Below are 14,303 nucleotides of genomic sequence, written 5' to 3'. Positions count from 1 at the left end.
TGAGGTCAGTGGGTGAGTTTTTCCGCTCAGGTAAACACGTCTGTTCACTGTCCAAACAGCAGATTATCAGTGAGTCCACAGTGTGCTGCTGTGAGCCGCTGACACCGAGTGGAAAGAGTGCTATTTCTAAAGCTGGACTTCCCAACTTCTACTTCCCTCTACTGGCAAGGCATGTTACAAGACTGGAAACTATGCTGGGAGGCTTTTATAAGGTACATTTACTCAGCACCAAAATGTATTCTGTGCACATATACACTGATACACAATGCAAGCATTTGTTTTTTCGCAGTAGCTGCCCCAAAACTGTGGATTTCCCTTCCTCCACCTTACGTTTACACATTTAATTCACCTGTTATCTTCTTTGTGTGATTATGTGACTTTTTACTGTCTGTTTTATTTAAAGTTTTTGTTCAGCTACACCTGCTGTATTTTGTCTTTAGAGTCTTTCATCAATGAATGTTGAAACCAAAACTCCAGTAGCATATCAAGTGTATCAAGTAAAGGCAAAAACTGATCAGGTCTGATTTCCTAAACAACCTACTAAACCATGTTGTTTCTCTTCTACGGTGTCTTAATCAATGAAAAAAATGAAAAAATGAAAAACTTTGAGAACACAACAAAAGATCAACAGAGCCTGCGGGAGTAAACGCAACTTCCACCTAGACAGCATTATTATCTATATCCTTGTCTTCTTGTCCTTCATTCATCTGTGTCCTGTCTGTAAGATTCTCCATCACCTGAATATTGTCTGTGATGGTCGGCCATTCTTTGTGATTTTAAGCGTCCCCTCTTCAGCCAGTTCTTTGTAATTGCTTTCATTCCAGCAGTAAGGAGGATCTTGGCCGCTCCAGAAAATGTGTGTGTGGTTTGGTTCCATGTGGTTACAAAATCTCAAACATGGTTGTTGAATCTTTGTCGCTTACTTTGAATTATATAGTGTATTTATTTTATTTTCTCATCTGTTCTCTCCTGTTTTTGTCCTGTCTCGTCTCTGTGCTGTAAAACACTGCGGATCAACTGTTTTATGCATTAATTGCTGTTTAAATGAAGCTGAGTAAAGCAGAGAAATGTCATGATAAAACAGAATTAAAGTTTGCAAATACAACAGCAACATGTTTATTCTTATCGGAACATATTTTAGCAATACTAAGCTAATTAAAGACAATGTAATGAAAAACCAAAATTTGAGAGGTTTTGATTTTATCTTATGGTTGTGTTGAGGTACTTGATAACAGAGTCCTGCAGTGTTGTTCTTCTAATGTACTACTCCTACTACTGAACCAGCAACCTAAGGATGCCTGTTAAAGCCACTACAGTCCTCCGCTCTACCAGCTGAGCTATTGAAGGGAGTACAGGAACAAACATAAAAATATGCAGTAGTCTATTCACAATATACGTATCCTAAGTAGTGGAGATACATAATTAAGTGTAAAATATTCACTTTTCTGTCAAAATGGAAAGACTTCTTTTATATATTGGCTGTTAAACTTGAGAACTGTCCCCTTAATGACTTTGACAAATAGTCTTTAGGTTGAACTTTCCCTTTAACACATTTGTTATGATCCACTAGAAACAAAAATAAAATCAAAAGGGCACCAGTGTGCAGAAAGCTTTCTAGTGTGTAGGGTATCATGTGTGGAACTACATGACATTTTCTCTATTTTGTGATGAGGTGATCAACACACTGGCGTCTACTGTGTGTTAAACAGTAAGATCGGTCATTTAATTGCTGTTACATAGTATATTGAAATGTGAACTGTGCATTTACCCCCTTAAAAGTGCCTCCTTCGAGCCGGATTTGAACCAGCGACCTAAGGATGCCTGTTGTAACCACTACAGTCCTCCGCTCTACCAACTGAGCTATCGAAGGGAGTTTAATTTGGGTGTACAAAGATGAGTAGTATTCGTTTCACAATGTACATATCTGTGCAGTAATGATAAATAATTAAGTGTAAAATATTCACTTGATATCAAAATTGAAGGGAAGCCTATGTTCAACTGCATCATGTTTTCTCCACTCAGAAGACACCCAAAGAGCATTTTACTACTTAAGTAAATGTAGCAACACCTCTGCTGCAAGGAAAAGTCCTGCATCCATGCGCTTCGAGCACCACAAGCTGAGTGCCGTCTTGTTCCATCATATTTTAGGGAAGGCAGACTACAGTGAGTGCTGGACGGAGCAGTGAGTGAAAACAACTCCTTTAAGCCAAAAAACACAACAAAACCAAAGCAACCAAAGCAAATAAAGATAAATAAATAAAACAAATAAAAATAAAAAAGTTGAAAAGAAATTCCATTCAGGACAAAAATAATAAATAAATATATCTTATGTACATACATATATATATATATATATATATATATATATATATATATATAATGTACAATATATGACTAACAAAAAAAATTGTATTAAAAAAATAGATTTTTGGGGGAGTTTATGTAAATGTATGAAAAACATAGCACATGTATTTAAGTATGTGACAAAAAAAATCATATAACAATGAATATATCATTAATTGAATTAATGATAAATTTTATTTCTATAGCAGTTTGCTTTACAAAATTAGAAAGTGATCAACATGGAAAAGAAAAAATAAGAAAATAAATAAAGCAAATAAATGTAAAAATTTGAAATGAAATTCGGTTCAGGACCAAATTAATAAATACATATATCTTATATATAAAAAATATATACACATGTAATGTACCATATATGACTAACAAAAAAATACATTAAAAAAACTATGTAGATTTTTATGTTTTTTTATTCATGTATAAAAATCAGAGCACATGTATATTAGTATGTGAAAACAGTAAATATATGAATAAAAAATTAATTATAAACTTAATTTGTATAACAAGTATTTTTATATATAGTATAGTTTTTTTGTTTTTGTTTTACAAAATAAATAATCCATCAACATGGAAAAGAAAAAAAAGAAACAATAAAACCAAAGCAAATGCAAATAAAAGATGATTGATAACAAAGACATAATCAAACAAAAGAGGGCAGAAATAAAGTTAAATGTATGTTAGTGTATATATAGTATTTTAAATTCATATATTTTTCTACAGTTTAATAACAAAGAGGACACTTAATAACCGAAAAATCATTTTCCTCTTCTCTACGTCAGAATAAGCTCCTCTCCGTATCGCGCACCTGATTGGCTCCTCGACCGGAAGTAAACATCATGTGACGTTGCAAATCAGCTGATCCTCCGTAGACATCTTTACGAGTCACGACTGCGGACTTTAATTCATACCTCATCGTCTGTGATTTGCGGGTAATTAAACATCGATTTAACGCTTTATTCACGTGATTAAATTCCCCTTCCTGTTAGTGACGGTGTGTTTTATTTATTAGCTATTCTAATTTTTATATTTTTTATTATTTTTCCTCGCAGGCCCGCGCGGATCTTTGACAGCTGCAACCATGGCGCTCAGCGATGCCGATGTTCAGAAGCAGGTAATGAAGCGTTTTAACCTTCAGAAATGTCACCAGTAATCTGTTTCTCATCAGTTATTGTTAGAGGACTTTCTAAGCTGCCAATCGTCTTAATAAAACACAGAGAAATGTGTCTTGTAGCTGTGATATGTGTGTGTGGAGCAGAATGACATTGAGAGGCTGCAGGAGGTTAGCATCGATATAAACACTACAAGCTAATTATTTAATGTGTTTCTCACTGGACGTTTAGCACGTTAAAATGCCAAATGTAATAAAGTAAGCAGCCATTTTGAGGTCAGTGTTGTATTGGACGCTATGGCTGAGATGTAGGGGGTCATGTTCCCAGATGATCACATGATGAACACATGCCAGGGCCTGATGAGGAACTGGGAGTGAGTGAGCCACTGTCTGGACACTTTAATGGGAAATATTAGTTAATATTGGAAAAAACTCACAGCAGAAGAGACCAGCACACACTGTATGTTAGAGGGTTGGGTTCGGTGTTAATCAGTAACAAAGCACATTTACTTAAGTGCAAATTTGAGGTGCTTGAGCTTAAATAATTCTACTATATGCACTCCTAAATTTTAGAGACAAATATTGTAGTTTGTACTCCACTGCATTTGTCTGACAGCTTTGATTACGACCCAGATTACAGTGTTCCATATCTTTCCAGTGAAACCATGTATCTATCCACATGTGGTGATTTTAAATTTGAATATTCCTGATAAACTAAAGGACTAAATGTTTCTTTTTGGGTTGAGAAAATTCTCCTACTAGCAAAATATATTTTTTAAAATAGGGATGTTTGGTAATATCAGTACGTCAGCTGTATCGGCCGATATTGGCACAATGAATAAATATTACATACACTGAAGAGTATTCCATTTCATGTCTCCATCTGCTGGTGGGCTATCATGATAAAAGTATACGTGTGTAATGGGATGTTAACACCACAGAGAGACTTCAAGATCCCTAAAATAAGGTGGGGGAAAAAGGTGGATGTATCGATTCATTTTAAAGCACATACCCCGTACACAGCGCTGTCAGTCCTTACAACTTGGTGCAGGTGATGGCAGGAAGCATCAGATTGATAGTCAATTAGCAGATACACTGCACACAAGAGGGCTGAAATAACATGTCAAATGAAGACTAAATTAAAAGAAGAAGGAATTCAGCCCTCTTGTGTGCGGTGGATATATCGTTATCACTTATCGGCCAAATAAGTTTTTATATATCGGCATATCAGATATGGGCAAAAAATCTAATAGTGTGCATCCCTGAATTAAAATCCCTCATAGATCAGCTAGAAAATGCTCATGAAATGCTCATTAAGCTCATGAAAAGCTGACATTATAGAGATTTGTGGTTCTTACAGGACAGTGAAGCCACACACGTGAAGATCTTACAGAATATGATGTATTGCTGTAGATTAAACCACCCAGCAGTGCATTAAGGAGTTAAAATTAGCACAACCTTAAGTATCTACAGCAGAAAAATGCAACATGTGCATTAGTGCAGCAGTAGTATTAATCTAAAAACATCATATATATATATATATATAACAGTAAAACACTGAAAGGGAATATTGTACATAATTGTACATGCATAATGAATATTTTTACTTTTGACACTTTGCCTCTAATGGCATTTGCTAGAATCTACCCCAGCACACAGAAAACAGCCAATCAGAGCAGAGCGGCCTCTAACGCAGCTGCCAGTCATATCCTTCCCAAATTCATTGTGAAAGGAGCAGCTTCTTTACTCCATGATATCATCAAGTCTGAGTTTTAGCACTTTAGCTTTTGGATTTGGGAGAGGGTTGATCATGTTTCCGAACATTTTTGCATAGGACTTACATTTATGAATTTTGAGAATGGGCATAGCTCCCTTTAAATGAAGGATCTGAATACTTCTTCCACCAGTGACAGAAACATTCCTCACCATAGTGATAAAATCAGACAGCACAGTCAGTTCACACTTTGGTTTAAGTCTGCATTTAGATGGTAAGGACATGTGCCTGCCAATATTTCTCGTTTGTATTACCCTCATCCTGTGAGTTCTGTGCACAAGAATACAGGACATATTGCGTCTTGTATTGATTCAGTGCATTTTATTTTTCATTACAAGACGATCCTGTATTATACCTGATCAAAAGTGTTTTCAGTTAGTTTCAGTTAGTTAGTATGCCTCCTTCAGAGAGAGTCTCAAACATGTGTCTGTCAGACGATCTGAAGGGGATATGACCATGTCAGCAGAGCAGTAACATAAAGCACAGCAGACTTTAGGACAGGTAGATCTTTGTCTTTAAACAATACAACTATTTTCATTAAATTATGAGTTTATTTTCATAATATTACAACTTCTTTGCCAAATATAACTTAACTCTCTATGTCTCGGAGAACACAGATATGTGGGATATGTTCTGTGTGTGCATTAAGTTTTGAACATGGGCAGAAATCTTGCTGAAACACATATGAACTATTAACGTCCAGCAGTTTATGAATTCTTTGTCATTAATGTTTCTTCCTCCCGTCTACAGATCAAGCACATGATGGCCTTCATTGAACAGGAGGCCAATGAGAAGGCAGAAGAGATTGATGCAAAGGTAACATCACTGCAGTATTTGTTTTATTTGTTTATTTGTATTTGGACGAGTATGTAAAATGATGCAACACACTAGAGCAGTGCTTCCCAACTGGTGGGTCATGGTCCAAGTTTGTAAATTACACACTTTATTTTGAAGTACAGTGAATATCTGGCACAGAGCTTTTAATTTAAAGTGCCATTTCCTGCTGTAGAGTGAGTGGCTAACTGATAGCTACATGACAGAGACAGCAAACTAGCTCAATGACATGGCCAAACACAAGTATAACGGTGAATTCATTGAACTGTGTGGACCTTCAACAAGTGACTAAGGAGAAATCTGGACCCTGTGGCTGGACCAGTTGGGAATCACTGCACTAGAGCATTTATAGCCAATGCTTATATGCAATGCCTGTCCCTGCATGGGCCTTAGAAATACAAATTTGATCCAGATCAGACCTGTGATGCATTTAATTTTGAAATGTATTGCAGCGCCCCCCTCAGATCAGACAGTGAGTTGCCAGTGTTCATTTAAAGAGGCAACAGATAGCATCTCCTAAATATATCGTTTTGAAAATAATGTGGGTTGCACAGGGTGGTATACACAGTAAAATCAGACTATCAGCGTTTACATAGGTTACGTAGTGGCTTTGAAATCTTTGCAATAAGCTTCTGCCACCGGTGCTGAAATTTTGCGGAAAAAATCTGATTTACTGCAGGAAATGCGTCATGTATTGCGAAATTGGTCGATCAGCCAATCAGGAACTGGAGCAAGTCCTTATGAAGAGTTGGGCATGAGATAGTTGAGTCATGAGCACAATGGCAGACAGACAATGTTTGGAGTCAAGTGAAAAATGGCCTCCCAAAAGAAAACGAGCTCCTCTGTCTGAGGAGGCGAGGATGCACAAAAAGGAGAGTGATAAAAGAAGAGGAAAAACAAGAGTAAACCTCAGTCAGGCGTTCAAGAGATGGAGGGAGCTCCGTGACCAAAGAGGCTTCAGAACCGATGTCCAGCTAGCTTTCTTTCTAATGGATCAGTAAGTAACACGGCTAAATGTTAGCTAGACAAGAGAGGACTCTACTGTACTGGCTGCTAGTTAATTCGTAGCTGGCCGCCATCGCAAATCGCCGCAACCAGGGACCGGGTAGCGAGTGTTGGTCGGCTGACATCCTCGTTGCCATTCTACGGCAGCCCTCGGACAGTGATACCCCCTCCCTTCCTTCTGTTCTCTTCTCACGGAGGCAGCTATCGACGGACATCGCCCAGCTAAGTGAACACTGAACTTTGTTTCCCATTCAATTTGAACTCCAACCCGGCCGCATCGTTTCTATACGGTACCATTTATTCTAGAATCGGTACTGTTTGCATGTGCATATTGGTATAATTCCACTGTGTCTACTGTTGTTTGTACTGATACCGTGCATTCTGGTATAATTATTTGCATTACTATTTGTTTTTTCTTCAGATAAATCTGATAATTGTTGCTCGGTCTTTTTACTCATTTATTTAGTAGAGTGTCCACACACCACCTCATTCTACATATACAGTGCCCTCCAAAAGTATTGGAACAGTGAGTCCAATTCGTTTACTTTTGTTGTAGACTGAAAACATTTGGGTTTGACATCAAAAGATGAATATGAGACAAGAGATCAACATTTCAGCTTTTATTTCCAGGTATTTACATCTGGATCTGATACACAACTTAGAAGATAGCATTATTTGTAACGGAACACAAAATTTTTAGGTGAGCAAAGGTATTGGAACATATAAACTTAAAATAGATTAAAGTGAATGAGACTTAATATTTAGTTGCAAATCCTTGCTATGCTTTCAATAACTGCATCAAGCCTGTGACCCATTGACATCACCAAACTTTTGCATTCTTCTTTTGTGATGCTTTTCCAGGCTTTCACCGCAGCCTCTTTCAGTTGTTGTTTGTTTTGGGGGGTTACTCCCTTCAGTCTCCTCTTAAGCAGGTAAAATGCATGCTCTATTGGGTTTAAGTCTGGAGACTGACTTGGCCAGTCTAAAACCTTCCACTTCTTGCCCCTGATGAACTCCTTTGTTGTTTTGGCAGTGTGTTTTGGGTCGTTATCTTGCTGCATGATGAAGGATCTCCCAATCAGTTTGGTTGCATCTTTCTTTAAATTAGCAGACAAAATGTTTCTGTAGACTTGTGAGTTCATTTTGCTGCTGCCATCATGTGTTATATCATCAATGAAGATGAAAGAGTCCGTCCCAGAAGAAGCCATGCAAGCCCAAGCCATGACATTACCTCCACCGTGTTTCACAGATGAGCTTATATGTTTGGGATCATGAGCAGATCCTTTCTTTCTCCAAACGTTTGCCTTTCCATCACTTTGGAAAAAGTTAATCTTTGTCTCATCAGTCCATAAAACTTTTTCCCAGAATTTTTGAGGCTCATCTCTGTACCTTTTGGCAAATTCCAGCCTGGCCTTCATATTCTTCTTGCTAATGAGTGGTTTGCATCTTCTGGTGTAGCCTCTGTACTTTTGTTCATGAAGTCTTCTGCGAACAGTAGATTGTGATACCTTCACTCCTGCCCTCTGGAGGTTGTTGCTGATGTCACTAACAGTTGTTTTAGGGTCTTTCTTGACAGCTCTCACAATGTTTCTGTCATCAACTGCTGATGTTTTCCTTGGTCTACCTGTTCGATGTCTGTTGCTTAGTACACCAGTGGTTTCTTTCTTCTTCAGGACATTCCAAATGGTTGTACTGGCTATGGCCAATGTTTGTGCAATGGCTCTGATTGATTGTCCATCTTCTCTCAGATTCACAATTGCTTCTTTTTCACCCATAGTCAGCTCTCAGTTTTCATGTTGGTTCCACCTCTAAATGCAGTCTGCACAGGCAAAACCTATCCTACCCAATCTGAAACTGAGCTCAGACATTCAGTGCTATTTATTGTTTGAATAATCAATGTAATTGGGAAACACCTGGGCAACAAAACACACCTGTCAGTCACATGTTCCAATACTTTTGCTCTCATGAAAAATGGGTGGGTTCAAACAAAAGGTGCTATCTTCTAAGTTGTGTATCAGATCCAGATGTAAATACCTGGAAATGAAAGCTGAAATGTTGATCTCTTGTCCCATATTCATATTTTAATGTCAAACCCAAATATTTTCAGTCTACAACAAAAATAAAGGAATTGGCCTCACTGTTCCAATACTTTTGGAGGGCACTGTACATAGAGGTATAGTGGTGGCTTTACAGCCTACATTTTATTTAACTTAGAGAGTCTAATAGAGTCATTTTATTGATTATCTCTGATCCCCACGGTCAATTTGGTCGTTGCAGCAGTGCGACGTAACACCTCTGACGCTAGGTGGCGCCAAGCTAAAAAACAAATCCTATCTGTTGCCTCTTTAATCTTTTATTTGAACAGGTGGTGACATCATGTATATCAAACAAGAATAAACACATTATGAGGACATGAACAAACACAGTGATTCACAACATCAGACAGTTTACATACACAGTAACACACACTGATGCCACATTAAAGAGAACTTTACAAATGAGTACAGTGTTTTAAAATACATCATTACTCACCATCACCATCATTTCCTGAGACTCACCACTAGAGGGCGCTAAAATCACAGTTAGTGTCAATATGAACAGGCTCTATTGGCAGATGTTACACAATCTGATGCCCTTGAAATCTTCTGAATCCATAAGATAACGCCTCAATTTATTTACCTTAACCTACAACTGACATCAGTGCTTTGGCTTCAATAATACTGACCATTAGTGTCTTTTATGTCACATTTAAGAAAACAAAATATGACCTAGGTGTATGACACTGAAAGCAATCAGCATAATATTTGAAATTACACATCATTGATTCAAAATCTATTCTGTTAAATTTCGGGAAAATTTGTCTGCTAATCGTATCATAAATAAAACCTCTTAAAGTGACCTTTAATTATAGTCACCAGCAGCAGAGTCAGTGTAAAGACAATTAAGAATAGAGGATCGTCTGCTGAGTGAACTGTGTCTCCTCCTGCAGGCAGAAGAAGAGTTCAACATCGAGAAGGGTCGTCTGGTCCAAACTCAGAGGCTGAAGATCATGGAGTACTACGAGAAGAAAGAGAAGCAGATCGAGCAGCAGAAGAAAATGTGAGTCATGTCGAAATAAATCACAGGACACATCAAGTCCTCCCTTCCTTAATCAGACCTTTTTTAAGAACAAAGAAATATCTGTGTGTGTGACACACAGTTCCCAAGATTTAATTTAGTCACTTCTTTGTCCTACAATGACTCTTTGTGAATGCCCCACACAGTCTCAGGAGTTTTTAAACAAACATAATGTCACTTAGAAGTCTAAACAGACCCAATGTGTGTGTTATTTGTCTACTTTACAGTCAGATGTCAAACCTGATGAACCAGGCTCGACTGAAGGTGCTGAAATCCCGGGACGATATGATCTCGGTAAGCAGCTGTACCTCATGTTGTCGTATTTTACGTACAGAGGCGAGATGGATCACGTGAATGATTCTCTCTGTAAATGAACACTGTGTGTATATGTGCTCTCAGGAAATGCTGAATGAGGCCCGCCAGCGGCTCGTAAACGTCGCAAAAGACCCAGCGAAGTATCCAGCTCTGATGGACGGATTGATCTTACAGGTTAGATTATACGCTCAGCTACTCTACAGTCAGGAACACTGAGGGAAAGCCAACGCGGGCTATACGAGCTGTGGTCCCCCCATATACAATTTAAATTTAAACAGTCTTATTTTAGAAAGAATCTAAAAATATCGAGACATTGTTTATAATCGGTATTGTGCAGTCTAAGTAGCGTCTATTATTTTTAGTTGGGTGTTCCTGATAAACTGACTAAGTATATTTATAACAAGGCTGTGTTGATACTGAGATTGGAGTTTAATAACCCTTTCATAATCTTTCATATCAGGGATTTTATCAGCTTCTGGAGCCCAAAGTGACGATTCGCTGCCGTAAGCAGGACTTCCAGATGGTACAGGTGAGTAAGTTAGTTAGTGCATGTTTAAGTCTATGTTAATATTCAACCATTTTAGAATCATAATCAGCTTTACTGGCGACATATGTGTACAAACACAGAGAATTTGAATTAAAAATACGATTAATGTCAAAAACAACATAAACACAGAACTATTCTGCACACACATATGGGTGAAGAATATGTGTATATATAAATACATATGGAATGGAGTCACGTAGCTGCTTTAAAATCAGCTTAAATCTGAATTTGAATTGTATTGTGACTCGTTGTCTTTCAGGCCTCCATCCAGAGGAATATTCCCATATATAAAGCAGCTGTGAAGAGCAACATCGAGGTCCGCATCGACCAGGACAACTTCATCCCCTCTGACGTGTAAGCAGCATCACATTTGATCATCATCATTAAAATTACTCCTGAAAACCTCTGAGATGAGTCATTTCTTTCGTTTTAAACTTCCTCTTCTTCAGTTCTGGAGGTGTGGAGATCTATAATGGTGACGGGAAGATCAAGGTGGCGAATACCCTGGAGAGCAGACTGGACCTCATGGCTCAGCAGGTAGGAACACACAGACAGCTCATCAGTCTTATCAGTCTCAGATTCTATTTTTCATCCTTGAGACTTAACATGCATCATAAACACTTCTTCCTGTGTAGTTTATAGCCTTTGTTCTCTTTTTAACCACCCCCCCCCTCTTTTATCCATCTCATCTTATGTTTAAAAGGTCTTGATGTCCATACATGTTGATTTATTCATTGATGTTCCTGCAGATTCTCGTTTGATAGTTTTTCGCTTTTTATTTAGGTCTGATCCTATGACGAACTTGTTTGATCTGATTCTTAAGCACTCTTAAAAAAAGCGGGGTTTTCCAGTGAGACTTTCCTGCTTAAAGGAAAGGTCAAATAAATACATAAATTCCTTTAATCAGTCTCAAATTGAATTACCTTTTAACCCTATGGTTATTGAGGGGGACATCCCCCCCCCCAATGCCCAATATGCCCCCCCAATATATAACTGAAACTGAAGAACAACAACAAACTTTGTTTACTGCAAACAAAGTGGCAAATATTATCTTGGAGGACATCATTGCACTTGGTTGACTATTTTTCTGTTATCTAAGATGTAAATATTGCATGTTTCTTTCAGATAAAACACATTTTTGATTTGTGAATGAGTCAATGGACTTTCTTGCAATAATGAAAAAATACTGGCAATCATGTCTGCCTGGCACAAACCACATGTTTTGGACAGCTGTGAAGTGACAGAATGTCCTACCATCATAGTTCTTATATTGCCAGATTCCAGAGAGTCTCCCCTCTTCATATATGGCAGAATATGTCAACTTCCAACTTGCTATGCTGAGATACATGTCAAAATGTAAGAATTTAGTAACACGGATGTTTGTTTTTTTCATTGATATAAAAATTAATATAAAATACAGGCACATAGAAGGACATGAAATTATGGCAAATGTGGTTAACCCAGACTGTCCTGAAAAAAAAAAACAAGATATAGCATGTGTATGTAGCCTTTATAATGACTGTGATATGAGCTTAAAAGTAAAGGCAGTAAAAATAACCCAAAAACGCCTAGGGCCCATAGGGTTAAAAGACGGGCGCAGCTGTTATCAAGCATTTGACTAAATGAGATTAGCGGAGCTCTCACTTCAGCTGAACGTTCCGTTTTCTGTGCAAGGAACTAAAAACAACCCCACGTGTCACAAGATGGAGCGACAGATGTTTTATGGATATGTACAGTATGAGCGTTAGTCTCATTAATTTATTGTTGTATATTTTTAGATTGATCTTACTTACATATAACCTTTATTTACACTTGGAAAAAGGCATCAAGTGTGCAGAGCTTATATCATATAAACACAGAAGCTATGATTACTGTTAATACATTTTGTTGTTGATGGATTTAATGTCAGATTTTTAGGTGCCATGTCAGGTTGTTTCTTGGGTGCTCTCATCTGTAATTTAATTTAGTTTACACTCACATTCTGTTCAGATCTAATTTTGTGTTATATTTTGTGTTGACCGCTTTATGATCGTCATTTTTGACTCAGGAGATGGTTGAAAAAGCCATTTTTAGTCTCAATAAGGCTTCATAGTTAAATAAGTCAAATAAATTATACATTTTTAATAAGATAACAATCTAGTCTCCTGCTAAATGTTTGTATGTTTTGAATTTCCTCATATTTCTGCAGTTTTGATTAATCAGTCAAAAAAAAAGATAAATCAGCAGTTGTTTTGATCATTTTCTTTGTCTTGTGTGAGACTAAATCTTCAAAGAAAGAATTTTAATTTGTCACGTCAGGTTTTAGGAAATTGTGTGGGGCATGTTTTACTATTTTCTCACCAGCAGATCAGTTGTTATTTACAGCCGTACTTATAAACCATGTGTGTCTGTTTGCAGATGATGCCTGAAATCCGAGTGGCTCTCTTCGGTGCCAACCCAAACCGCAAGTTTATGGACTAAATAGCTCCACTGTATTAGAATTTAAAAAAAAAAAAAAAAAAAAAAAACCTCTCCTTTTATTTTTTATTTTGTCACTTGAAAGACGTCATTCCTCTGTCTGTGAAACGAATTTTTCCGGTGCAAAAGAGACGCATCGTTGTTGTGTGATGTATCGCTGTGTTTTTTCTGTGCATTAAGGGACATGATGGATGCTGCAGCTCAACATTACAGATGTGCACCACGGGTACTGCACAGTTGTTTACTCTGCTGCTCCCCTCTGAGGGTCTCGGTTTACACTGATTAGTCGGGGACGATGAGGATCTGCTGATTGGCTGGATGTTCTAACAGGTTGTCCTTTAATTAGATCACGACAAACACAGCATCCGTGTCACAGTCCCCCCCAGTTTCATTAACCTCTACTCCACGCCATGTAAGTTGGGGCATTGTGTTGCTAATGGATGTCTGCTCCAACCTATTACACAGAAAATAAATACCATCCTAGAGACAAAACCGAAGACTGTACATGACCTGAGTTAATTTATTGATGCGTGTTATTCTGTCATGGATTAAATGAGTGGGTGATATCATTCCAGAGGGTGCACTGTATGTATATGAGGTTTCCAGATTAAATTATACGTATGTGTGGTTGTTTTTGTTCTCTTCTTTGTTTTTGTTGGTGTCTCAAATTGAAGATGTTATATTGTGGAAATGTTAAACATAATAAAATATAAATCATTAGTATCACTTCTTCTTACTCTTCTTGGCTCAAACGGTGTCCTCTGTGCTGCGTGGCGTACAGTTTTTTT

At 37.6% G+C, this 14,303-nt stretch overlaps 1 protein-coding gene and 1 non-coding gene across 2 annotated transcripts; one reads left to right on the top strand and one right to left on the bottom strand.

The window, feature by feature from the left end:
- Positions 1–1,783: 1,783 nt before the first annotated feature.
- On the bottom strand, positions 1,784–1,870 carry trnay-gua (transfer RNA tyrosine (anticodon GUA)). The gene is given in 2 exon segments: positions 1,784–1,819; positions 1,834–1,870. It is a non-coding gene; the product is annotated as a tRNA-Tyr (tRNA).
- Positions 1,871–3,137: 1,267 nt separating this feature from the next.
- Positions 3,138–14,241, top strand: atp6v1e1b (ATPase H+ transporting V1 subunit E1b). The gene is made up of 10 exons (XM_033614715.2): positions 3,138–3,287; positions 3,408–3,469; positions 5,991–6,056; positions 10,069–10,178; positions 10,424–10,490; positions 10,596–10,685; positions 10,972–11,040; positions 11,318–11,412; positions 11,508–11,595; positions 13,456–14,241. Exons 2-10 carry the CDS (start codon positions 3,437–3,439, stop codon positions 13,516–13,518), a joined length of 681 nt encoding a protein of 226 aa, XP_033470606.1. The 5' UTR covers positions 3,138–3,287; positions 3,408–3,436; the 3' UTR covers positions 13,519–14,241.
- The last annotated feature ends 62 nt before the right edge of the window (positions 14,242–14,303 follow it).

Source organism: Epinephelus lanceolatus, chromosome 23 (assembly GCF_041903045.1).
Source record: "Epinephelus lanceolatus isolate andai-2023 chromosome 23, ASM4190304v1, whole genome shotgun sequence".
In the NCBI taxonomy this organism is placed as follows: Eukaryota; Metazoa; Chordata; class Actinopteri; order Perciformes; family Serranidae; genus Epinephelus; species Epinephelus lanceolatus.
The sequence above is the reverse complement of the archived record's forward strand: the minus strand, read 5'-3'. Positions and strand labels throughout refer to the sequence as shown.

Bases quoted from the DNA above. Each gene is read 5' to 3' on its own strand.
- atp6v1e1b (XM_033614715.2), top strand. From the start codon at position 3,437: ATGGCGCTCAGCGATGCCGATGTTCAGAAGCAG. The intron at 3,470-5,990 runs GTAATGAAGCGT...TCCCGTCTACAG, and splicing joins ATGCCGATGTTCAGAAGCAG to ATCAAGCACATGATGGCCTT. The intron at 6,057-10,068 runs GTAACATCACTG...CTCCTCCTGCAG, and splicing joins CAGAAGAGATTGATGCAAAG to GCAGAAGAAGAGTTCAACAT.